The 24,668-nt window shown below is 52.1% G+C and overlaps 2 protein-coding genes across 8 annotated transcripts; both read left to right on the plus strand.

Annotated features, from left to right (window-relative positions):
- The first annotated feature begins 1,023 nt into the window (after nt 1-1,023).
- On the plus strand, nt 1,024-10,652 carry LRRC23 (leucine rich repeat containing 23). 5 transcript variants are annotated; one of them, XM_063785429.1, is made up of 8 exons: nt 1,024-1,156; nt 1,838-2,012; nt 2,098-2,207; nt 2,662-2,915; nt 3,568-3,698; nt 6,327-6,463; nt 9,168-9,465; nt 10,314-10,652. In XM_063785429.1, the coding sequence occupies exons 2-7, from the start codon at nt 1,887-1,889 to the stop codon at nt 9,439-9,441; spliced, it is 1,032 nt and encodes a 343-aa protein (XP_063641499.1). In that variant the 5' UTR covers nt 1,024-1,156; nt 1,838-1,886; the 3' UTR covers nt 9,442-9,465; nt 10,314-10,652. The 5 variants fall into 5 exon arrangements, with proteins under 5 accessions (XP_063641499.1, XP_009422998.1, XP_009422997.1 ...); XM_009424720.5 differs by having other exon boundaries at nt 1,075-1,328; XM_009424723.4 differs by lacking the exon at nt 2,098-2,207 and having other exon boundaries at nt 1,027-1,156.
- Nucleotides 10,584-20,136, plus strand: ENO2 (enolase 2). Of its 3 annotated transcripts, none has more exons than XM_016922870.3 (12): nt 10,584-11,088; nt 12,250-12,346; nt 12,846-12,941; nt 13,099-13,157; nt 13,466-13,535; nt 14,009-14,142; nt 14,369-14,591; nt 15,999-16,196; nt 18,020-18,221; nt 18,495-18,603; nt 18,783-18,841; nt 19,170-20,136. In XM_016922870.3, exons 2-12 carry the CDS (start codon nt 12,262-12,264, stop codon nt 19,237-19,239), a joined length of 1,305 nt encoding a protein of 434 aa, XP_016778359.1. In that variant the 5' UTR covers nt 10,584-11,088; nt 12,250-12,261; the 3' UTR covers nt 19,240-20,136. The 3 variants fall into 3 exon arrangements, with proteins under 3 accessions (XP_016778359.1, XP_016778360.1, XP_016778361.1); XM_016922871.3 differs by having other exon boundaries at nt 10,879-11,088; nt 12,247-12,346; XM_016922872.3 differs by having other exon boundaries at nt 10,915-11,088; nt 11,865-12,346.
- The last annotated feature ends 4,532 nt before the right edge of the window (nt 20,137-24,668 follow it).

Consider the following 24,668-nt stretch of genomic DNA (forward strand, 5'->3'; position numbering starts at 1 on the left):
GTATTAAGTAGTAGAGATGGGTTTTGAAGCTGGTGTCTCTGACTTTAAAGTCCCTACTGGTTCCATGACACCAAGTAAACAGATTTGCCTATTAACCACATTCCTCCAAGCTGCCCTGGGCAGGAGGTAATATAATACTTCCTGATTTCTTGCCCACCACATCTTCCACCAGACCACTTTGCCGTTATATAAAGTCTGTGGGCACAATTTAACAATGAATCACATGCCATCTTACCTGGTTACCTCATTGTTTCATTTACATTAGATTCCACAACAAGATTGGTAACATCCCCCTTTCCCCAGGCAGGAATTGTGTCATCTTAACCTCCCTGAGCCTCAGTATCCTCTTCTTTCAAATGTCTACCGTACAGGACTGTTGCAGAGATTAAATATCAGTTGTAAAGATGTTTGACATAATGTCTCGCACAAACTCTCCAGAAATATTTATTGCATCTCAACATCTTTTTCATCTCCTTCAACACGTCAGACAGGCCTGAGTGCCTGGGTTTGGCTATGCCAGTTCCTGTTGATTACTGATATAACAACGTTGGATCAGGAGTATTTTAGTGGGCAGATGTTGAATTTTCTGCCTTCCACCCACTAAAAGGTTTGCATCAAACCAGTCCAGGATAACTCATACTGGATCCCTGTCAGTTGATATAGTTAAGCTAATTCTACAGATAACAAAGAGTCTTGGGTACGTTTAGCTAGCAAATGCAGATCTGCCAAGACTCCAACCCAGTTCTTAAGGTATCTGGGTCTGGACTCCTTCCGCTCCACCAAACCACCTTCCAAAGGTCTACCTGAAAATAACTAATGAGCAGAAACTATAGGGGGAAGGGGAAAAGACCCCTTATCTTGTTGTTTCTTGCTTTTCCTCGCAGCCCCGCCCTTTTTGCTTCGAAGGACGAGTTTTTCCTGAATTCACAATACTTTTGCATTGAAGATGTCCGGTCCCTTTAAGGTCTTGGGTGACGTAATGACTAGCCCCGCCCCCTCTCTTCTCGCTTCTCAGCCCTGCCCACTTTTTTTTGTCCTCAGCCAATTAGCGGCCCAACGCCCTTTCCGCGCCTCATCCGGGTTCCTGGGACGGGAAATTGGCGTGGTAACCAGGCAACTACTGATCAATCCCCTCCCCGGCTGATTTGCGCATCAGGTAGTCGCCGCTCTACTCTCAACGGTGGCGAGCTGCAGTAGCCAAGTGCCCTGCCCCCGTTGCCATAACAGCAGTACACAACCCCTCCTTCCCCTCGCCCGCTTGCTAAACAGTCCTTCCCTCTCGGGACTAAGGGCCTCTCCAGAACTGCTTCTGATTGAGCAGAAACAGGGTCTGAGCCCCTTTGCTAAGGCGAATTGAGTGGGAGGGTTGGAGACTGCGCTTTGGGCTGGTGTACCAGAGGGCCCAAGGAAATTGGCCCAGTGGGGAGGGAAAAGTAGAAGAAATGAATGGAGGAGGGATTAGGGATGGCGCAATGGGAGCTGAGAGGAGAGGAGGAGGCATTGGTAGGGAAGATTGGAGAGCATGGCTTAAGGGGGAGGTGGGAAGAATGGGGGAGAGGGAAGCCCAGGAAATAGGGACACCCGGCTGCTGGAGGAGAGCTGGAGTCACTGTGAAGGACAGGAAAGGCATGGGGGTGTGGGTGACATCCTGAAGGGAGGGGGTCCTCAATGGAAAGTGTGAAGTGGGAGTTGAGAGTCAAAATGAGATGTTCACAGGGATAAGGAAAGAAGCCTAGAGTTGGTGGGTCAGAAGTCATGGGGGTGATGGGAGTGGCACGTGTCAATGACGATGAAGGAGCTGAAGGCTGGCAGAAGCTGATGAGACCTTCTTTTTCAGGAGGAGGACTGAGCTTATCTGACTCCAGAGCTTTCAGGAGGGAAGAAAGATGTCAGATGAAGATGATCTAGAAGACTCTGAGCCAGACCAGGATGATTCTGAGAAAGAAGAGGACGAGAAGGAGACAGAGGAGGGGGAGGACTACAGAAAAGAGGGGGAAGAGTTCCCTGAGGAAGTGAGAGCCTGGACAAGGAGGGGTCCTAGGGCTGAGGGGTGGGGTTGGGCAGGGGAGAGACACCTTACTCCACTTCTACCTGCAGTGGCTGCCCACCCCCCTCACGGAGGACATGATGAAGGAAGGGCTTTCTCTGCTCTGTAAGACAGGCAATGGGCTGGCTCATGCTTATGTCAAGCTGGAGGTTAAAGAGAGGTGCGTTTTGGGGGGACCAGATGAGGACTGTGAGACCGTAGGGCCCCTATCTCCTTTCCCACTGTCATTCCTGGGTGTTCTGGTTGAGAGTTTGACTCTTCTCATGCCTAGTGGAAAGGGAAGGACAGAATTTACTTTTCAGGAGCTCTGAGACTTCTCCTATCAAAGCTGACCTGGGGAATTGGAGATTGAGAGTATATGGGGGGATTCCTGCTGGATTCCCTTATTTGTCTTTCAGAGTATGGGTTCTCTGTCCTTCACAGACACAGGTCTCTCTGCCCACTGTTAAGAACCCACCTACCTTCTCTTACCCTTCTTCTCCCCTACCATCTGTTGCCCATTCTTCTCCCCATTATAAGCCATCTCCATATTGCCTTCTGCTTTAGCAACTCTGCCAGTCCTCACTGGGTGCTTAACCCTAAACCTGGTTCCTTCTCCCTCTTCCATCTCCTAGGGACCTGACAGACATCTACTTGCTGCGCTCCTACATCCATCTGCGCTATGTGGATATTTCTGAGAACCACCTGACAGACCTGTCTCCACTCAACTACCTCACCCACCTGCTCTGGCTCAAGGCTGATGGCAATCGGCTGCGAAGTGCCCAGATGAATGAACTGCCCTACCTGCAGATTGCTAGTTTTGCTTATAACCAGATTACTGACACTGAAGGCATCTCTCATCCTCGTCTTGAAACCCTGAATCTCAAAGGTGGGTCTTTAGGATGGGCTACACAAGATTCTTTCCTTCCTAGCCTGAGGCCAACAGAAGTGGGCAGTATGGTCCTTGGCTAGGGCACATGGCAGTCTGCATTCATTCATTCATTCAGATATGCAATATGATTCATTATGACAGTTCTACATGCTAACCATATAGGATCCAATAAGACAAGGAACGTCCCTATTCTCATATAGCTTATATTCTAATTGGGAGAGACAAACAAGTAACAACAAACACAGTAAGTACATTCATGTAGCATGTTAAAAGGAGACAAGTGCCTTGGAAAAAATAGATCAGAGTAAGAGGAATGGGGGACACAGGTGGCAATGTCAAATGGATTGGTTAGGACAACCATCACTGAGAAGATGACATTTGAGCAAAGAATTGAAGAAGGAGAGGGAATTAGACATGTCAGCTGCTTCATTCACTCTTCAAAGGCTTAGGTGGATATGTCCATCGGGACCTTGGACTACCTACCACACCACTTGCCTCAGGGCTCCAGAGGTATTAAGTCTGGAGCTGGCCTTCCTCAGTATCTACCCTGCTTTGCGAATGGTAGGATGATTTAGAGGCTCCCCAAATTCAGGCTCTAATGCTGAGCATTTGGAGTGGCCCTTTGAGCTCTTGAAACCCTCCTCCCCAGGGAACAGCATCCACATGGTGACAGGTCTGGACCCCGAGAAGTTGATCAGCCTGCACACAGTGGAGCTTCGGGGGAACCAGCTGGAAAGCACCCTGGGAATCAATCTTCCTAAGCTGAAGAACCTCTACCTGGTAGCTCACTGGGTCAGAGGGTGGTGCAGGGAAGAGGGCACTGTCCTGGGGGTCAGGATGCCTGCTTTCTAGTAGGCTCAGCTACTAACTTCATCATTATGATAATAACTGGTATTATTATCAAGCCCATAGTTGGTTCCAGATGCTGTGGAGATACACAGCCACCTAGCAAGGCTGATAATATATAATGTGTGGATAATACAGAGATAATTTACCTTGATACAGGTAGTAGCAAAATGGACCAGAATTGAGGTACAAACATCAGTCTGTGGAAATGTTTTAGGAAAACCCTCCTCTCAGACTGGGTTTTTCTTCAGCTCTTACACTACCACCACAACAATCATCAACATACGACTTCTGGGACCAAAGGTGTGGGGGTTTCTCCCCATACACCAAGTAGTAGACACCAGCTGGGTGATCTCTAATTCGATTCACTGTCTACCTGGGGATGGCATCAAATCCCACAGATTGAGGGCTCGGTTCCCAAGAGTGACCCCTACACCGCCCACATACACCAGTTGCAAGTCCAAGCCTCCAGAACTTCTGACACACCAGCTTCAACATGAAGCTGGTTCCCATGACCTCTTCTCTGGATTTAATTAATTTTCTAGAGTGGCTTTTTATTAGTTTATTGCAAGGGCAAAGGATACAGATGAAGAGATGCTTAGGGCGAAGTATGGGGATATGGGTGCAGTGCTCCATGCCCTTCCCAGATGCATCACCCTCCAAAAGCTTTCACGTGTTCAGCTACCCAGAAGCTCTCTGGACCCAGTCCTCTTGGCTTTTCATGGAAGCTTCAAGATCTTAGTATTCCTTCCCCCAGGAAACTGGGGAGGCTGTCGCTGGGGAGGGTCTTAAGAACCACAGTCAGGCCGGGCGCGGTGGCTCATGTCTGTAATCCCAGCACTTTGGGAGGCTGAGGCGGGCGGATCACCTGAGGTCCGGAGTTCGAAACCAGCCTGGCCAACATGGCGAAACTCTGTCTCTACTAAAAATACAAAAATTAGCCCAGTGTGCTGACATGCGCCTGTAATCCCAGCTACTAGGGAGGCTGAGGCAGCAGAATCGCTTGAACCCAGAAGGCACAGTTTGCAGTGAGCTGAGATCACGCCACTGCAATCCAGCCTGGGAGACAGAGCAAGACTCCATCTCAAAAAAAAAAAAAAAAAAAAAAAAAAAAAACAACAAAAGAAAAACACGGTGAAACCCCGTCTCTACTAAAAATACAAAAAAAAAAATTAGCTGGGTGTGGTGGCGGGCACCTGTAGTCCCAGCTACTCGGGAGGCTGAGGCAGGAGAATGGCGTGAACCCAGGAGGCGGAGCTTGCAGTGAGCCGAGATTGTGCCACTGCACTCCAGCCTGGGCAACAGAGCTAGACTCCGTCTCAAAAAAAAAAAAAAAAAAGAATCACAATCAGAAAGAGGGAGTGGGGGGAAAGATTAGAGCTTTCTCTTGGAGCAGGTGAAAAGACGGCTGGAGAAGTTCCTGAGACCTGCCCCTGAGGCCCAGCACACCCAACTTTATAACAAAAGACTGCAAGAAGGGCTATTATGGGGGTTACAAGCTAGGGACTGTGGATGAAAACCGATATATATATTATATATAATTATATATAATTATATATAATATATAATTATATATTATATATTATATATAATTATATATAATATATAATTATATATTATATATAATTATATATAATATATATTATATATTATATATAATTATATATAATATATAATTATATATTATATAATATATAATTATATATTATATATTATATATAATTATATATAATATATAATATAATAATATATAATATATAATATATAATTATATATTATATATTATATAATATATAATAATATATAATATATAATTATATAATATATAATAGTATATAATATATAAAAATATATAATATATAATTATATAATATATAAATATTATATATAATTGTATATATTATATATAATATATATTGTATATAATATATAAAATTATATATAATAGTATATTTTATATAATATATTTTATGTAATATATATTTTATATTTTATATAATATATATTATATATAATATATAATATATATTATATATATAATATATATTATATATAATATATAATATATATTATATATAATATATAATATATATTATATATAATATATAATATATATAATATATATTATATATATTATATAATATATAATATATATTATATAATATATAATATATATATATAAAATAACTCCACAGGAAGCCACTGAAATATTTAGTCTTTTAGACTCTTAAGCTTCGTTATTCTGGGATGGTGCTGATGCCAATCCTCAGTGGTGGCCTGGGGGCTCCTGGGCCAGGTAGGGGGTGGGTTGAAGCATCTCCTCCATCCCAAGTGGCTTTGATGGGGCGAATGGTAGAGGGTTACTGCTGACCTTTCTCTGGGATGGCAGCTTCTCCTGAACTTCTTTACTTTCTATACTGATCTCTACTCACCCCGACTCCTTTCTTCCACTCCTCCCTCTCTACCTCTTGGATTTCCTCTTTTGCTTTATCTCATTCTGACTTCTCTTTCTTCCCTATCCCTGCTCCCTCTCAATCAATCCACTGTGCCCTGGGGGTCTAGGCCCAAAACATGCTGAAGAAGGTGGAAGGCTTGGAGGATCTGAGCAATCTCACCACCTTGCATCTTCGAGACAACCAGATTGACACCCTGAGTGGCTTCTCCAGAGAAATGAAGTCATTGCAGTACCTCAACCTGAGGTATGCACCCTCTCCAAGCCCCACCTTGCCCCTACCCCTGACCAGGTGCAGCTTTTGAGTCTGTGTTCTTCCCTGGCCCAATCCCCCAGTCCTAGCCCACAGCTGGATTCTCAAGGAAAGCCCGGCTTTCCTTCCTTTCTTCTGCACTGAGTTGCAACACTAAATCCCTTATAGCTTGTGACCCCTGAATTTTTATTCATTCAATCCACAATTATTGAGAATGTGCTATGTGCCAGGCCTTGTGCTGTGTTTTGGGGACATTTAAAGCAATCAGAAGCTGGGCATGGTGGTTCATGCCTGTACTCCCAGCACTTTAGGAGGAAGGATCACTTGAGGCCAGGAGTTCAGGACCAGCCTGGGCAACCTAGTGAGACCATGTTTCTACAGAAGTGAAAATAATGGCCCGGCATGGTGGCTCACACCTGTAGTTCTAGCACTTTGGGAAGCCGAAGTGGGCAGATCGTTGGAGCCTAGGAGTTCAAGACCAGTCTGGGCAACATGGCAAAATCCCGTCTCTACCAAAAATACAAAAATTAGCCAGGCATGGTGACAGGCACCTGTAATCCCAGCTACTCAGGAGATTTAGGCGGGAGGATCGCTGGAGCCTCGAGGTGGAGTTTGCAGTGAGCTGAGATAAAGCTGCTGCACTCCAGCCTGGGTGACAGAGCCAGACCCCGCCTCAAAAACAAAACAAAAATAAAATATTAAATAAAAATTAAAATATTAAATTAAAAATAAAAATTAGCTGAGCCTGGTGGTGCACACCTGTGGTTTCAGCTACTCAGGAGGCTGAGGTTGGAGGATCACTTGAGCCCAGGAGTTCAAGGTTGCAGTGAGCCATGATTGTGCCACTGCACTCCAGCCTGGGTGACAGAGTGAGCTGTCTCTAAAAGAAAGAAAGGAATCAGAGGTGATTCCTGTTCCTAAGGGGCTCACAGTCTGGCTCCAACTCTTTTTTCCTCACCCTATCCTATATAAGTTTCCACTGCCCTTCTCCATTTCCTCGGTCCTAATTCACCTTCCCATTTCCTGCCTCTCTTCTCCTGAGCCCCACCTGTAAGGGATGACCTTTTTACTGATTAAAAAAACACAAGATGTGCTCAGATTTGAGGAGAGAAGGACATTTGTAAGAAAATCTTTTGGTAGAAAGGCACTGAAGATCAGCAACTCTTGTCGGATGGAGGACTTTATGTGTGTTTATTTCAGCAAACATGTAAGGAAACTGCCTCTTTCCTTAGTCAACAAGACCAGATTCTTGAGCTGGCAATGGAAAGAGCATCTCCAAGTAGGGAGAGGTGGTTGCATCTGGAAGCCCCAACTCTCATCCTGACCCCCTGGGCATTCTCTTATTCATGAACTCTGCCACATGGATCTGGTGGGGTGTGTATCTGTGCCATCTTCCTGTTAATGATCTAGACAGGCATGATGGACCCTTCCTGAGTGGCTATTAAATGGGGATGTTTTGAGAGTAAGTTGGGTGTGTGTGTGGAGGGGGGTGAGGGTGTCTCAATGATTGGCAGGTGCCTCTGGGGCCAGAGATGCTAAGCATCCAACAATGTATGGCAGAGTCCAGTACAAAGTTCCTGTAGCCCTCCTGGTGAGAAACACTGCATGAGGCTCAGCACGACCATGAGATCAGGCTGAAACACTTAAATAGATTTCATAAAAGCTTAAAGCCAGAACATGAAAATAAATAAAAGGCCAGGCATGGTGGCTCACGCCTGTAATCCCAGCACTTTGGGGGGGCCAAGGCAAGAGGACTGCTTGAGGCCAGGTGTTCAAGACAAACCTGGGCAACATAGTGAGACCCAGTCTCTACAAAAAATTTAAACATTAGCCAGGTGTGGTGGCACATGCCTGGAGGTACTTAGGAAGCTAAGGTGAGAGGATCACTTGAGCCCAGGAATTCAAGGCTGCAGTGAGCTATGATCATGCCACTGCACCCCCAACCGGGGTGACATAGTGAGACCCTGTCTCAATAAAAATAAAAATAAAAACAGAGTATCATATAATGAGGCACATTAGGAGATGAAGTTTATTCTTCAGGTTGGGAGGCTCCAACCCATCCATAGCCTTAGGTTCTCTTTGTGGAGAGCACGAACCGAGCATCCACCACCCTAAACTCCAGCTTAGATCCCAGTTCCTTGTCCACTGACCTAGGTCCTACAGGGTGGAGTGCAGTGGCTCGATCTCGGCTCACTGTATTCTCAAACTCCTGGGGTCAAGCAATCCCTCCTCCTCAGCTAAGTAGCAAGGACTACAGGTGTATGCCATCACGCCCAGCTAATTTTTTTATTTTTGGCTTTTGTACAGATGGGGTCTCGCTATGTTGCCCAGGCTGGGTCCTACCTTCTACCCTCCATTTAGGTGTGATCACAGAAAATGTCTCTCCCTGTGAGGAAAATTTGCCCTCTCCTCCCCAGCTACAAGACAGGGTTGTGGCCTAGCTTTGCTGCACCAAAAGAACACATGAACATATTACAGAGTAGAATATGGCACTTAGGGATTCCTTGAAGGGCAGAAGCAGGACCAGAGCGGGGTCACACAGCACCTCTGCAGTAAATCTGGCAAGGCTTGGCAGGCCAGTCCTCACAGTGTTTCTAGGGAAACTGGAACCCCGAGAGTCCCCCAGAGGCCCCATTCCTAGCAACTGGCAACCAAAGCCCATTATTCCTGCATGAACCCCTCCTGACCACACTGGCAGGGGCAACATGGTGGCCGACCTGGGGGAGCTGGCCAAGCTTCGAGACCTGCCCAAGCTGCGAGCGTTGGTGCTGCTCGATAACCCATGCACGGACGAAACCAGCTACCGCCAGGAGGCCCTGGTGCAGATGCCATACCTTGAACGCCTGGACAAGGAATTCTATGAGGAGGAGGAACGGGCTGAGGCTGATGAGATTCGACAGAGGCTGAAGGAAGAAAAGGAGCAGGAGCCTGAGCCCCAGCGTGACCTGGAACCCGAACAGTCATTGATCTAGCAGCAGTTCTAGCCTCTAAAGATAGTAAGGAAGCCTGCGGGGAGGCAGTGGGAGGAGGCCAAGGGCTGGGCAGGTAGGGGAAGAGGCAAGAGGGGAAGCTGCTGCAGAAGGAGGTGGGAGAGGAAAGCATCAGACAAGCAGGACCCTTAAAGAGAGGAGGATTAGGAGTCAGGGAGAGGAAAAGGGACCCAAGGGGCCTGGGACCAGCTGAGAAAGACTTAGGAGGCCAGAAGAGTAAGTGAAAAGAATTGGGGTGGCAGGCAGAGGAGTTGGTGGGGGGTGGGGCAGCCATACCTGACACAGAGTGAAGTCGGCTAGGAAAGGACAGGTGTGGGTGCATGGTAGGGGCTGCAGGGGAAGGTTGGTGGTGTATGCAGCTGGACCTAGGAGAGAAGCAGGAGAGGAAGATCCAGCACAAAAAATCTGAAGCTAAAAACAGGACACAGAGATGGGGGAAGAAAAGAGGGCAGAGTGAGGCAAAAAGAGACTGAAGAGATGAGGGTGGCCGCCAGGCACTTTAGATAGGGGAGAGGCTTTATTTACCTCTGGTTTTTTTTTTTTTTTTTCGAGGTAGTCTTGCTTAGTCTCCAGGCTGGAGTGCAGTGGCACAATCTCAGCTCACTGCAACTTCCACCTCCTGGGTTCAAGCAATTCTCCTGCCTCAGCCTCCCGAGTAGCTGGGACTACAGGCGCATGCAACCGCGCCTGGCTAATTTTTGTATTTTTAGTAGAAACGGGGTTTCACCACGTTAGCCAGGATGGTCTGGATCTCCTGACCTCGTGGTCTGCCCGCCTCGGCCTTCCAAAGTGCTGGGATTACAGGGGTGAGCCACAGCGCCTGGTCCCTATTTACTTCTGTCTTCTACCTCCAGGAGATCAAAGACGCTGGCCTTCAGACCTGATCAGACTCCCAGGGGCGGCCACCACATGTATGACAGAGGACAGAGGATACCTGTTTTTGCCCCAAAGCTGGAAATTCATCACAACCTGAGGCCCAGGATCTGCTCTGTGCCGGTCCTCTGGGCAGTGTGGGGTGCAGAATGGGGTGCCTAGGCCTGAGCGCTGCCTGGAGCCTAGGCCGGGGGCCGCCCTCGGGCAGGCGTGGGTGAGAGCCAAGCCCGCGTGGGCCGCGGGGCGCTGGTAGGAGTGGTTGGAGAGACTTGCGAAGGCGGCTGGGGTGTTCGGATTTCCAATAAAGAAACAGAGTGATGCTCCTGTGTCTGACCGGGTTTGTGAGACATTGAGGCTGTCTTGGGCTTCACTGGCAGTGTGGGCCTTCGTACCCGGGCTACAGGGGTGCGGCTCTGCCTGTTACTGTCGAGTGGGTCGGGCCGTGGGTATGAGCGCTTGTGTGCGCTGGGGCCAGGTCGTGGGTGCCCCCACCCTTCCCCCATCCTCCTCCCTCCCCCACTCCACCCTCGTCGGTCCCCCACCCGCGCTCGTACGTGCGCCTCCGCCGGCAGCTCCTGACTCATCGGGGGCTCCGGGTCACATGCGCCCGCGCGGCCCTATAGGCGCCTCCTCCGCCCGCCGCCCGGGAGCCGCAGCCGCCGCCGCCACTGCCACTCCCGCTCTCTCAGCGCCGCCGTCGCCACCGCCACCGCCACCGCCACCGCCACTACCACCGGCTGAGTCTGCAGTCCCGAGGTGAAGCCCCCGCCAGGCCCAGAGCCCCTGTGGCCCCCTCCCCTCGCCGCGGCGCCCCTGCCTCCTTTACCCGGTGCCGCTGCGCACCTCTCCGCATCTCTGGCCCGGTGCAGCTGCGCACCTGCTCCGCCGCCCGCGCCCAGGGCGCCTTCCCTCCCTGGCCTTCCCCGCCCGCTGCCTTCGCTTTCTGGCCCTCTGCGCGCCTATCTCTAACTGCGCCTCTCCACCCTTGCCTGCCTCTCTCCCGGTGCTCGCCCTCATCTACGGTTCTATTTGTTTCTAAGTTGGGAGCCTCTCCGGGCGGTGCATTTTTATCCTGGAGCGTCCCCTTTGGTTTGCATTTGGGGAAATGTCTTCTCTCACCGTTCCTCACCTCCCCCAGACTTCCCTTGGACTCCCCTCTCTCCTGCTCTTCCCCACGGCGCCCCTCTCCGTTCCCGCTTCCTCCCCTCTGCTGCACGGGGGAGAGATGGAAGAAATGGGGATCTGTCGAGGCGCAGAGGGGAGGACAGGCCCAGCTCGCCTCCACTCCCCACCGGCTCTTATCCTCTTCACTTCCCGCTGCAACCCCCAGGGACTGCAGGGCCTTTCTCAGGACCCTCTTCCCCGACACCTGTATTGCATGCGCCTTTCGCGGGAAGAGGAGGGACACACGTTTGGGAGCGAGTGGGACCTTGGGGAAGGGGCAGTGTTCAGGCAGCTGGGGTGTTAAGTTGGGGAGGTTTGGGGGCTCTGGAAGAGAGGCCCAGGCAGCCCATCCTCTTCTTGGCTCCCAGGAGAAATGCAAGCCTGGCAGCCATTCCGCTCTGAGGAGATCTGGGGGAACCCCACCGGCTGGCCAAGCTGCAAAGAGGCGCGGGAACCACTGTCGTGCCCCTCCCCTCCTCACTGCAGTGTTCTCCCATCTCATCATTTGATCGTACCCCGCCCCCCACTGCAGTGACCTCCCCTTCCTCACTGCATTGACCTTCTCCTCTTCCCAGGGGGGAGGGGGAATCCCTTCTACAGCCCTAGACTGCAGCCAGCGCCTCCCTACCCACCCCCCACCCACTGCAGTAACCTCTTTCCCATCCCTCCCAGCCTCCCGCCCCGCCCATTGATCTCAGGCTCCACCCCTCTAAGCCTCTTATCTTTCTCCTTCCTTCCCTTCCACCCGAGGAGATCCCAGCCATCATGTCCATAGAGAAGATCTGGGCCCGGGAGATCCTGGACTCCCGCGGGAACCCCACAGTGGAGGTGGATCTCTATACTGCCAAAGGTAATGGGTGTGGCATGGGCCTTCCTACAGCCCTAGCTTTTCCACGGCCAGGCTGGGTTCGGCCAGGGGTTCAGAGGCCTTTTTTGATACCCAGGGGGATGGGGTGCTGGGCCAGGCTCACAAGCCTGGGTTGTGGCGGTTGGATCCTCCCTGTCCGGGGAGCCAGGGTAGGTGGGTCTGTGTTCGAGTTTAGCGTGTGAGGCATGTCCTGCCTCCGTGTGTCTGCCTGTGCACTTGCATGTGTGCAGACGTGTGCTGCAAGCAATTTTCTTTCTGCGGGCTCCCACTTGTGCATGTGGGGCCTCAGACGGGTGGATGAGGAGGCCACTTCTTGTGCATCTGCCTCAGTGTGTGTGTGGGGTGGGGGTCGGGGGATGTTAGGGAGCAGTGTGGGGAGAGAGCTAGATGTGGTAGGCAGACAGTTTAGAGCCAGAAGGCTGAAGGACTCCCTGGCCCCTGTGTCCTCTTCACTCCCTCTCATTCCATGTTCCTCCTTTAGGTCTTTTCCGGGCTGCAGTGCCCAGTGGAGCCTCTACGGGCATCTATGAGGCCCTGGAGCTGAGGGATGGAGACAAACAGCGTTACTTAGGCAAAGGTGAGGTCCTTTCTCTTTTCCAGACTCTCCCCCACCTCAGCCTTATGCCCCTACCTCACACCAGTCCCCAGTCCTCCTCTAGCATGCCTTCCCTCCTCCCATTGATCCCTTCCGGCCCCTCCTGGCCTGACCCAGTCCAGCCTCTTTCTTTCCCCAGGTGTCCTGAAGGCAGTGGACCACATCAACTCCACCATCGCGCCAGCCCTCATCAGCTCAGTGAGGCCTGCTCTTTGCTGGGGATAGCAGGGCCAGAGTTCTGGAAGGAATCCCAGAGCAGGGCAGGAGGAAGGGAAGAAAGAAGGCCCACTCTTAGGAATCATGGTTACAAGGGGGAAGGGTGGGGAACAGCTTCCTTACTGCCCCCTGCTCCCATGGGAGTTCAGGTCCCCTAATCCAGGTAGGCCCCTGTCACAGGGACCTGGTTGGACCCTGGCCAAATGTGAGCTTGGGTGTGAATGAGGGGACCCTCTGCCTTAGGGCTCAGCCTCCAGCCTGGCCCTGGGTGATGGAGGCTCTGCCCTCAGGGTCTCTCTGTGGTGGAGCAAGAGAAACTGGACAACCTGATGCTGGAGTTGGATGGGACTGAGAACAAATGTGAGCCGGGGCCGGGAGAAAGTGGGGAAGCGTCAGGGTGGGGAGGCGTGGAGCAGATAGAGAGCTGAAGGGCCAGTGCTGTAGTGGCTTCCTCAGGAATGACTGTCAGGGGCATTCTCCTCTCAAAGCCAGAGCAAGGGGAGATGAGTTTAGCTGCAGAGGGAAGGACCAACAGTAGGCAGAAGGAAGACCTTCTTTGCAGCATACAGAGGAGGGGGATGGCCTGAGAGAGTCTGTGGTCTCAGGGATATTTAGAAAGAGGTGTGGCTCTCTGCCGTTTCCAATCTCCTCCTCCCCACCCATTCCTCTCCCTGCTGTTTTCAAGAGAGCATGGATGAGGTGTTGCTGGGGCAGGGGTGGGGAGGGAGGAGGGGGTCTCCTTTACTGGCTCCTTTTGGAGACTACAGATGGAGGCAGGAGCTAGAAAGGAGAAGGGGACATTGTGCTCAGCACCTTCCTTTATAATCTCCTAGCCAAGTTTGGGGCCAATGCCATCCTGGGTGTGTCTCTGGCTGTGTGTAAGGCAGGGGCAGCTGAGCGGGAACTGCCCCTGTATCGCCACATTGCTCAGCTGGCTGGGAACTCAGACCTCATCCTGCCTGTGCCGGTGAGCAATAAGCCAGGCCTGCGGCTCTCCCAGGGGCGGGTGGGGGAGGGAGCATGCAACTCATGAGGAATGATGGGAGGAAAGTGAATTGAGGGAGGTAAAGAGGAAGGATGGGGACGTGAGACTTAGTCCGGAAAGCTGGGGGAAGTTTGGGATCTTGGGTTAACACTCCTGGGGCGGGCAGGGAGGGGCTCTTTGACCCTTCTGTCTTTCTGTGGCTCCCCAGGCCTTCAATGTGATCAATGGTGGCTCTCATGCTGGCAACAAGCTGGCCATGCAGGAGTTCATGATCCTCCCAGTGGGAGCTGAGAGCTTTCGGGATGCCATGCGACTAGGTGCAGAGGTCTACCATACACTCAAGGGAGTCATCAAGGACAAATACGGCAAGGATGCCACCAATGTAGGGGATGAAGGTGGCTTTGCCCCCAATATCCTGGAGAACAGTGAAGGTGAGGCCAGGAGCCCCACTCCCAGCTCTAAGTCTTACCCTATTGTGGGACATCAGAAAGGGCGACACAGTTCACCAAGTCCTGAGTAGGCGTGGAGGGTCCTAGGACTCTGCAAACTCCAAAAGGTACCAGTTCTTACAGTGGATTGCAGAGAGCCTGCCAAATTCACATGCAGACCTAGGGGGACAGTATTTTTTTTTTTTTTTTTTGAGACGGAGTCTTGCTCTGTCACGCAGGCTGGAGTGCAGTGGCTCGATCTCAGCTCACTGCAAGCTCCGCCTCCCGGGTTCACGCCATTCTCCTGCCTCAGCCTCTCCGAGTAGCTGGGACTACAGGCGCCCGCCACCACGCCCGGCTAATTTTTTGTATTTTTTAGTGGAGACAGGGTTTCACTGTGGTCTCGAACTCCTGACCTTGTGATCGGCCCGCCTCGGCCTCCCAAAGTGCTGGGATTACAAGCGTGAGCCACCACGCCTGGCCAGGGGACAGTCTTTTACCTGCCTAGCCAGATGTGTTAGCATCTGTTAAGTTGCCACTGGAAGGCCGGGCGCGGTGGCTCACACGTGTAATCCCAGCACTTTGGGAGGCTGAGGCGGGTAGATCACCTGAGGTCAGGAGTTTGAGACCAGCCTGGCCAACAAGGTGAAACCCCATCTCTACTAAAAATACAAAAATTAGCCGGGCCTAGTGGCGTGTGCCTGTAATCACAGATACTAGCGGGGCTGAGGCAGGAGGATCGCTTGTACCCGGGAGGCAGAGGTTGTGGTGAGCCGAGATCATGCCTCTGCACTCCAGCCTGGGCAACAGAGCGAGACTCCGTCTCAAAAAAAAAAAAAAAAAAAAAGTTGTCACTGGAGCCCTTGGGAATACTGGGAGATGGTCTGGATGACCTGGTGGATTCATCCCATCCATTCGAAATCTGTCCTGTCCCCGTCCCAACCTCCTAGGCCTCTAGAATCCCTAATTTTTCTGTGCCTTGGGGGAAACTGTATAGGGAATGGAAAGAATATAGGTAGTGGTTAAGAGTTAAGGTTCTGGGGCCAAATAACCTGGATTTATTTGAACCTTGACTTGTGGAGTTACTGCTGGTGATCTTTCTTACTTCTCTCTGGAAATAATAACAGAATCTAGCTCCTGGTAGTGTGAGGCTTAAATGAAATATATATAAAATGCTTAGATGACATGATACCAATGAAAGTATAGTAAGTATTATTAAGAGAATTCCACTCCTCTGTGTTCCTAGAAGATGGCCTCTCCTCCCAGACCTGGGGATAACCCCAACAGCAACCCCGCCACACTTCCCTCAGGAACAGCCCTCCACCTCTGCCCTGAATGTCTTTTCTTTCCCTCCTCCTCCTTGCCCATCCCTCCTGCTTGTACTATAATCTCACTGTATTCTGTCCCCAGCCTTGGAGCTGGTGAAGGAAGCCATCGACAAGGCTGGCTACACGGAAAAGATCGTCATTGGCATGGATGTTGCTGCCTCAGAGTTTTATCGTGATGGCAAATATGACTTGGACTTCAAGTCTCCCACTGATCCTTCCCGATACATCACTGGGGACCAGCTGGGGGCACTCTACCAGGACTTTGTCAGGGACTATCCTGGTGAGAGGAAGTGGTGTGAGGGGGAGGTCTGGGGGCAGGCAGGGACGTGTCCCAGCAACTCTGGACCTTATGGGGTGCTGACTCAGGCACCAGGTGGGGGTGTCCTAAGAAGAACCTGAGAACCAGGGAGAGGGTGCAGGAGCCACCTGCAAAGACTGGGCTTTGTATGTAGTGTAAAAATGCAGGTACCCGTGACCAATCTGTTCTATCTGTCTCAGATCCTGATTAAAGTCATGGGTTCTGAAAACTACTGGGGTTATGGGGAAGGCTCTGGAAGGAACCAGGGATGATATGAGTGTGACTGGATCTAGCAGAGAACTAGAACATTTCAGTATCTTTGATTGATGAAATTGTGGATGCTGAATGGAGCTGGGACTGATGTGTGAGTAGAAAGAAGGCTGAGGGGGACTGAATTAGCTTCTGCAAGTCTGCCCAGGGCCTTTATCTCAGGATGGAGGCAGTTGGTCGCCATCTTCCTGACACAGAGCGAAAGAAAATCAACATAATTGCAGAATTAAGGATTTGGATTAGCAATGAGGAAGGGCTTGCTGGCAGTGAGAACAGGAAAATGCAAAGCTAGGTTGTGAACCCTTGTTACTGGAAGATTTTTTTTTTGGGGGGGTGGGGTTGTTTTTTTTTTTTTGTTTTGTTTTTTTGAGACAGAGTTTGACTCTTCTTGCCCAGGCTGGAGTGCAATGGCGCCATCTCGGCTCACCACAACCTCCACCTCCCGGATTCAAGCGATTCTTCTGCCTCAGCCTCCCGAATAGCTGGGATTACAGGCATGTGCCACCATGCCTGGCTAATTTTGTACTTTTAGTAGAGACAGGGGTTTCTCCATGTTGGTCAGGCTGGTCTCCAACTCCTGACCTCAGGTACTCCATCCACCTTGGTCTCCCAAAGTGCTGGGATTACAGGCGTGAGCCACCACGCCTGGCTGGTTTGCTTTTAATTAACTTTTTTTTTTTTTTTTTTTTTTTTTTGTAGAGACAGGGTTTAGCCATGTTGCTCATGGCTGGTCTCAAACTACTGGGCTCAAGTGATCTGCATGCCTCGGCCTCCCAAAGTGCTGAGATTACAGGCATGAGCCACTGTGCCCAGCCTATGGAAGTGGCGTGAGATCTCTGCTCACTGCACGATTCTCTTAGCCTCCCAAGTAGCTGGGATTACAGGCGTGCACCACCATGCTTGGCTAATTTTTGTATTTTTAGTAGAGATGGGGTTTTACTATGTTGGCCAGGGAACTCCTATCCTCAAGTGATCCGTTCACCTCAGTATCCCAAAGTGCTGGGATTACAGGCATGAGCCACTGTGCCTGGCCTCTCCATGTAAGGTTTTATGAAATAAGAATCAGGAGCCAGGCGTGGTGGCTCATGCCTGTAATCCCATTACTTTGGGAAGCCGAGGCAGGAGGACTGCTTGAATCCAGGAGTTCGAGACTGGCCTGGCAATACAGTGAGACCTCATCTCTACAAAAATTTTAAAAATTAGCTGAGTGTGGTGCCACACACCTATAGTCCCTGCTACTCAGGAGGCTGAGGTGGCAGGATCACTCGATTGGGGGAGGTGGAGGTTGCAGTGAGCTGAGATTGTGCCACTGCACTCCAGCCTGGATGACAGAATGAGGCTCTGTCAAAAAAAAAAAAAAAAGTTAAGAATCAGTTAGGGCAGGCTTACACTGGGGGGATTTGTCTTAGCAAGGATGAGCAGGTGTAGTTAACCAAGGGCCTGTCCATTTCAGGGAATAAAGGGGCATGTTCCTGCCTGATGTAGAGACCCAGGGAAGATGAACACCTCCCCCCCCCACCATGCTCTCTCTGCAGTGGTCTCCATTGAGGACCCATTTGACCAGGATGATTGGGCTGCCTGGTCCAAGTTCACAGCCAATGTAGGGATCCAGATTGTGGGTGATGACCTGACAGTGACCAACCCAAAACGTATTGAGCGGGCAGTGGAAGAAAAGGCCTGCAACTGTCTGCTGCTCAAGGTCAACCAGATCGGCTCGGTCACTGAAGCCATCCAAGCGTGAGTGACTTCTGGCCCTCTCCTGTGTGGTCCTCGTTTCTATAAGACTCCTTTTGCAAGTGCTCCAGCCTAATTCTACCCAGGGGTGCCAAAGAGAGCGGGGAACCTGGAATCATCCTCACAGTTCTCTCACCTCTGCCCCTCCACCCCTGATTCTCTGCTCCCCTCCCAGATAGCTTTCCCCTAGATGTTTCCTGACATAGACCAAGGTTGGGGCTGGGAAGAGAGTGCCCAGTGTGAGAGCTGGAGAATCAGTGCTGTGTGTGGATACAGGTGCAAGCTGGCCCAGGAGAATGGCTGGGGGGTCATGGTGAGTCATCGCTCAGGAGAGACTGAGGACACATTCATTGCTGACCTGGTGGTGGGGCTGTGCACAGGCCAGGTGAGTGAGGCAGCCTGGTGAGTGAAGAGAACTCTCTGTGGGATTGGTATTTCTAGCTCACCCACCTGGTCTCTCCTTCCAGGTGTTTGAGGGTGTCAGGGGAGTTTCAGGAGAGCAGAAGTTTCCTTTCAGGGGTGAGAGGGCAGTCACTGAGCTGCAAATCCTTTGAAATGTTTCAGATCAAGACTGGTGCCCCGTGCCGTTCTGAACGTCTGGCTAAATACAACCAGCTCATGAGGTGAGGGTCCCTGGGGTGGGAGCCCCTGGCCCAGATGGCTAAAGGCCCCATTTGCCTGCCAGACCATCTGTAGCACCCAGGGCCTGGATAACAGTCCATTTCCTGGATAACAGTCCAACAGATAATATTGGTTTTTGCTTCCTGGGTTTATTGATGGCCTGATTGACAGATCCCAGAGATCACATGGGAAAGCCAGGGAATGCTAAGCCTTGGGGCAGGACACAAAAGCAGGTGGTGTGGGGGTGGTTGGAGTCTGGGGGACCCCTAAAGAGAGAAGCAGGATCCTCCTGCATCCCTGACCACTTCCTTTGTGGTTCATCTCTCTCAGAATTGAGGAAGAGCTGGGGGATGAAGCTCGCTTTGCCGGACATAACTTCCGTAATCCCAGTGTGCTGTGATTCCTCTGCTTGCCTGGAGACGTGGAACCTCTGTCTCATCCTCCTGGAACCTTGCTGTCCTGATCTGTGATAATTCACCCCCTGAGATCCCCTGAGCCCCAGGGTGCCCAGAACTTCCCTGATTGACCTGCTCCGCTGCTCCTTGGCTTACCTGACCTCTTGCTGTCTCTGCTCGCCCTCCTTTCTGTGCCCTACTCATTGGGGTTCCGCACTTTCCACTTCTTCCTTTCTCTTTCTCTCTTCCCTCAGAAACTAGAAATGTGAATGAGGATTATTATAAAAGGGGGTCCGTGGAAGAATGATCAGCGTCTGTGATGGGAGCGTCAGGGTTGGTGTGCTGAGGTGTTAGAGAGGGACCATGTGTCGCTTGTGCTTTGCTCTTGTCCCACGTGTCTTCCACTTTGCATATGAGCCGTGAACTGTGCATAGTGCTGGGATGGAGGGGAGTGTTGGGCATGTGATCACGCCTGGCTAATAAGGCTTTAGTGTATTTATTTATTTATTCATTTTATTTGTTTTTCATTCATCCCATTAATCATTTCCCCATAACTCAATGGCCTAAAACTGGCCTGACTTGGGGGAACGATGTGTCTGTATTTCATGTGGCTGTAGATCCCAAGATGACTGGGGTGGGAGGTCTTGCTAGAATGGGAAGGGTCATAGAAAGGGCCTTGACATCAGTTCCTTTGTGTGTACTCACTGAAGCCTGCGTTGGTCCAGAGCGGAGGCTGTGTGCCTGGGGGAGTTTTCCTCTATACATCTCTCCCCAACCCTAGGTTCCCTGTTCTTCCTCCAGCTGCACCAGAGCAACCTCTCACTCCCCATGCCACGTTCCACAGTTGCCACCACCTCTGTGGCATTGAAATGAGCACCTCCATTAAAGTCTGAATCAGTGCACTGTTGTGTCTAAGGAGTCTTACTCTAGTCCCTATGAGGGGAGAGAAGATGGAGCACCTGGAAGCTGGTGAAACTGGATAGCAGAGCTGGGGAGGCACAAAAAGAGGAAGACAAACTGAACAAATATGGCCGAGATGATGGCACTGCCTACCCCATTCTGGCTAGGTGGGGTGCATGTGGCCCCTGCTTTCTTAGCAGAAGCCTTGGCTCCCAGACCCAGGTGAATTAAGGGGTTCAAGAGCCCCTAAAAGCATAAAATATTTTGTGTGTGTGTGTGTGCACGCACATTTTGGGGGAAAGGGGGTCTAAGGTGTTTTCATATCCAAAGGGCTTGTGGACTGGAGCAGCTCCTGTACTGGGCCTCTGCCAACAAAACCCTGGCTGGTTCTCGAATGGAACAGGACTTCATGGCCATTACCCACTGCAAGATGGGGAAATGGGAAGGAAGAATGGTTCCGGGGGTAGTATACGGAAGGACCTAAGGAAACAGAGTCCTCCAATAAACTGAAGATTCAGGAACAAAAGTGCTTAACAGACCCCTGGCTGGGTCAGACTAATAGTAGGTTTCCAATATGTGGCTAGAGACATACTACTCCTTAGCTATAACTCGTTAACTCTTATGGGGCCTCAGCGTTGAGATGCTCATTCTAGGTACCCCCGAGGGGGACAAATCCCTTCCTAGTGGCTTGGATGCAAGGTTGCGTCCCACAGATAGGGTTTGCACATGGGAGATCTAACCACTAGAGGGAGTCAGAGTTTTGCAGGACGCCATACTGGACGCCAAGTGGGAGGAACTTCAAGGCTGTCCCCTGCGGGCCTCCCGCTCTGCTTCTGCTAAGGTCTGGTCCTGGCTCCCTCTGCCATCCTGCCCAGCTCCAAGGCTAAAATAGGTTCTAGTTCTGTATGGGTAGGGCCCATTTCTTTTCTTGCCCTCCTTCCCGGGTCCCTGACACCTCAGCCACTTTCAGTTCAAAGAGCTTCATGCCCCCTTTCCATTTCTGTGCCTTTTAGTTTCAGTGTGGGCATCTCATCTTTCCCTTTTCTCCTGTCTCCTGGCGACCCTTTATGCCTCCCTTGGGGTTTCCTGTACTTTCCTCTGTGCCTCTCAGTTTTCTCTGGGGTCCCTGATACCCATCTTACTTTAGTAACTCCCAGACTGACCAGGACTATTCTAGTTTGAGCCCAGTTGCTAGCCTCTGTCCTTTCTTTCATCCCTCCTCACCAGGTCGCCTTCTCTGACAGTCTGGCCCCCCAACCCCCAAAGTACCGGGGTTGGATTGGGTTACAGCTAGCTCTGCCTGGGCCTCCCAGGCCCTTCTCTCCACTTTCCCTTTGTGCCGTTGCCTGGAGACCAGTGGGTTGTGGGGGGCTGAGCCAGAGAGGGAGCTGGGGTGAGGGATGGCTGGGGCTGTGTGTGTGTGTGTGTGTGTGTGTGTGTGTGTGAGAGATGTCCCCTGCAGCTGGACTATAAGCCTGGCCCTCAGGTAGGGGAGGAATGGGAGAGGGTAGACAATGGTTTCTTTTGTGACTCTCACCATCCCCTATCCCCACATATGCCTAAATTTTTCTTTTAGTATCCATTGTAGCCCATTCCTTAGTGATTAAAAAACAAGGGAGAAGAGCTCAGCCTGGAAGGGATTTGGAAAGGGCTTGAGCCAAGGCCCAGTGGGAGACTGAACTGAGTGGTACAGAAAGAGAGGAAATGCCATGGGGAGAGAGGGTGAGAGGGAAAGGGGGAGCCCTGGAACAAAGTCAGGGGTGGGGAGGAGCAGCAGCTACCCTAGAGCAAGAGGAAGGGAGTCGGGGTGCATAGGGAGACAGGGAGCTGGCCTGGTCTCAGGGAGGCCCTGGGAGGAAGGTGTGCATGGAGTGGTAAAGTGAGTGCCAACCAATTCAAGGGACTTCAGAGTGATGACTCATTCCCAGGCCAAGGAAGTGTTCCTGTTCCTGCGCCCAGTTCCCCAGTGCTCTGGAATCTTGTTTAGAGCTTTTGAGTATTCCCAGAACTTTGTTGAATCTGGCCCAAGGAATTGTGAGACAAAAATCTACTGAGCTGCTCCAGAGCCAACCTCCTTCCTTCCCTGAAGGCAGGTGGGATCTTGCCAATTCAGGGCCCACCCTTAGCCTCCAGCAAGACTGGCCCCACAAGTACCCGACCCCCACCCCAAATCTGGAGCTCTACTGAGGGCTCCTAATCCACACTCCAGCTCCAGCTCTTCCGGCTTGCCAGCCTGCCTCCCTCCCATTCTCTGGCCTTCCCAATTTCTGCTGCCAAAAATCACCCTGTGTCCTTTGTCCTGGGAGATGTTGCCGCTTGGTGGAGGGCCAGGAGGGAGCCCAGGAGAAGGAACTGGTGGTGGGCTGGCGGAGGTGCTGGCTTCACGGCCGGGAGCAGACTGACTGCCAGAGGCTACCTGGAGAGCAGGGGAGGGAGAGGAAGGGTTGGGAGGAGCCTGCAGTCTGTGGTGGGGACTGTCTCCACCTTAGAACAAGTGGGATTGAGGAACAAGGATACCCAGGGATTTGGGTCCACATTAAGCCCAGTCTTCACCCGACTGCTTCCCTGTGACCCAGGGGATCTTTAGTGATGACTTTCAACAGATTTGAGAAGGAAAATGGAGATGCCACTAGATGGAAGGCCTGAGGATGGTGTCTCACTCCTCCAAGCTGTATCCCTTACCTATCTGCCCATGGGCTTGCCAGCAACACCCCCCCCCCCAACATCTGTCATTTCCTTTAACTGCCCTCGTTTCCCATCTCCATTTTTTCTTTTTTTTTTTTGAGACGGCGTCTCGCTCTGTCTCCCAGGCTGGAGTGCAGTGGCGCGATCTCTGCTTGCTGAAACCTTTGCCTCCCAGGTTCAAGGATTCTCCTGCCTCAGCCTCTGAGTAGCTGGGATTACAGGCATGCGCCACCACACCCGGCTAATTTTTGTATTTTTAGTAGAGACGGGGTTTCGCCATGTTGGCCAGGCTGGTCTTGAACTCCTGACAAGTGACCCACCCGACTCAGCCTCCGAAAGTGCTGAGATTACAGGCGTGAGCCCCCGCACCGGCCCCATCTCCATTTTCTTTTCCCATCCATGATCTTTCCTCTTCCATACTGCCGCCAGCCAAAGGCCTTGTTCAGCTTACATTTCCTTCCAATCTTCTTATCCCCCTCTTCCCCATTCTGCCCGCCCAAGTAAACCCTCCTCGGCTCTACTGGGAGCCCCCACCCCCAGGATCCAGCCAGCCCGGTGTCTCCCACCCTTCTTTCCCATCCAGAGCCCTCCTTTCTCACCCAGAACCTATTTTCCCTAGAATTGGCACCTGGGCCCACCTCGTTCATCCCTTCTTAAGGTTCCTCACGCGTTCCCTCCATTCTCCTCACGGACGTTTCCTCTGGACTTCTCTCTCTCCAGCATTCCTTCATCCCCCCACCCCCAATTCTTATATTTATGACTCTTTTGTCAACACTAATCACCCCCAAAAGCTTTACTTTTTCCAGAAGCCCCATCTTTCTATATATGTCATCTTTTCAATTTTTCTCTCTCCTTATGACCCCAAACTTCCATCCCATTCTCTCTGATAATAGCCCCCAAACCCATCTGGCTCCATCTCTGCCACAGATCCCTCACCCCAAGCTTCTCTCACTTCTCACCAGGCACCCACAAAGCCCCCAGGCAGCTCCATCTTTCATATCCAATCCCATTATCCCAATCTCTACCCCAGGATCCCCCAAACTCCTCCCACTTCACCTCTGCCACAGACCCGCTCGCCCCCAAACTTCAGCCTCCCCTCATCTGCCCTCACCACCCACAGCCCCTCCTACCTAGCCCTCTCCCGCGCCGGGCCCGCGGGCTCCCCACATTCCGCCACGGCTAGCCCTCCCCGCGCCCCGGCCCCCTCGGCCTGGGCCAACTCGCGCTGCGCCTCCCCCTCTCCGGCTCCCCCTCTCTCCCCCCTCGCGGCTTGCCTCGCGCTCCCTCCCTCGCGTCTCCCTCCTGGCCCCTCTCTCCTCCGTTCCTCCGCGCTCCCTCCTTCTCCCTCTTCCTCCCTTCTCCCATCCCCCTCTCCCAGGCTCCCTCCCTTCGCCGTCCGCTTTCCTGTGCGAGTCGCCGGACGCACCGCCCAGCCCGTCCGCAGCCCCGCGCCGGGTCGGGGCCTCGGGCCGGGCCATTTCGAAGGGACCGCGGCTTGGGGGAGGGGCTAGGAGGGGGGAGAGGGAGCCGACTGCCGGGGAAGGGGCGGGGGCCGCGGGCGAGGCGGCCGAGGGGCCCGGGATCGCGCGGGTGCGGGCTGCGCTAGGCGGGCGCGGGCGGCGGCGGGTCGGAATCGCGCCGAGGGCCGGGCGGGCCGCGGGGCCGGGCGGCGCGGCGGGGGCGGGCGGCGCGGCCCGGGGCATTCCGGGCGGCCAGGGGGAGGCGGCGAGCCCGGGGAGGTGGGGAGCAGAGCGGGGATCGGGGTTTGCCCCGGGGGCCGGCGGGCGATTGGGGCCAGGCGGGGAAAAGGGGGGATGGGGGCCGCCCTCCGGGGGGGTCGGGGCCGCCG

This window comes from Pan troglodytes, chromosome 10 (genome assembly GCF_028858775.2).
Source record: "Pan troglodytes isolate AG18354 chromosome 10, NHGRI_mPanTro3-v2.0_pri, whole genome shotgun sequence".
In the NCBI taxonomy this organism is placed as follows: domain Eukaryota; kingdom Metazoa; phylum Chordata; class Mammalia; order Primates; family Hominidae; genus Pan; species Pan troglodytes.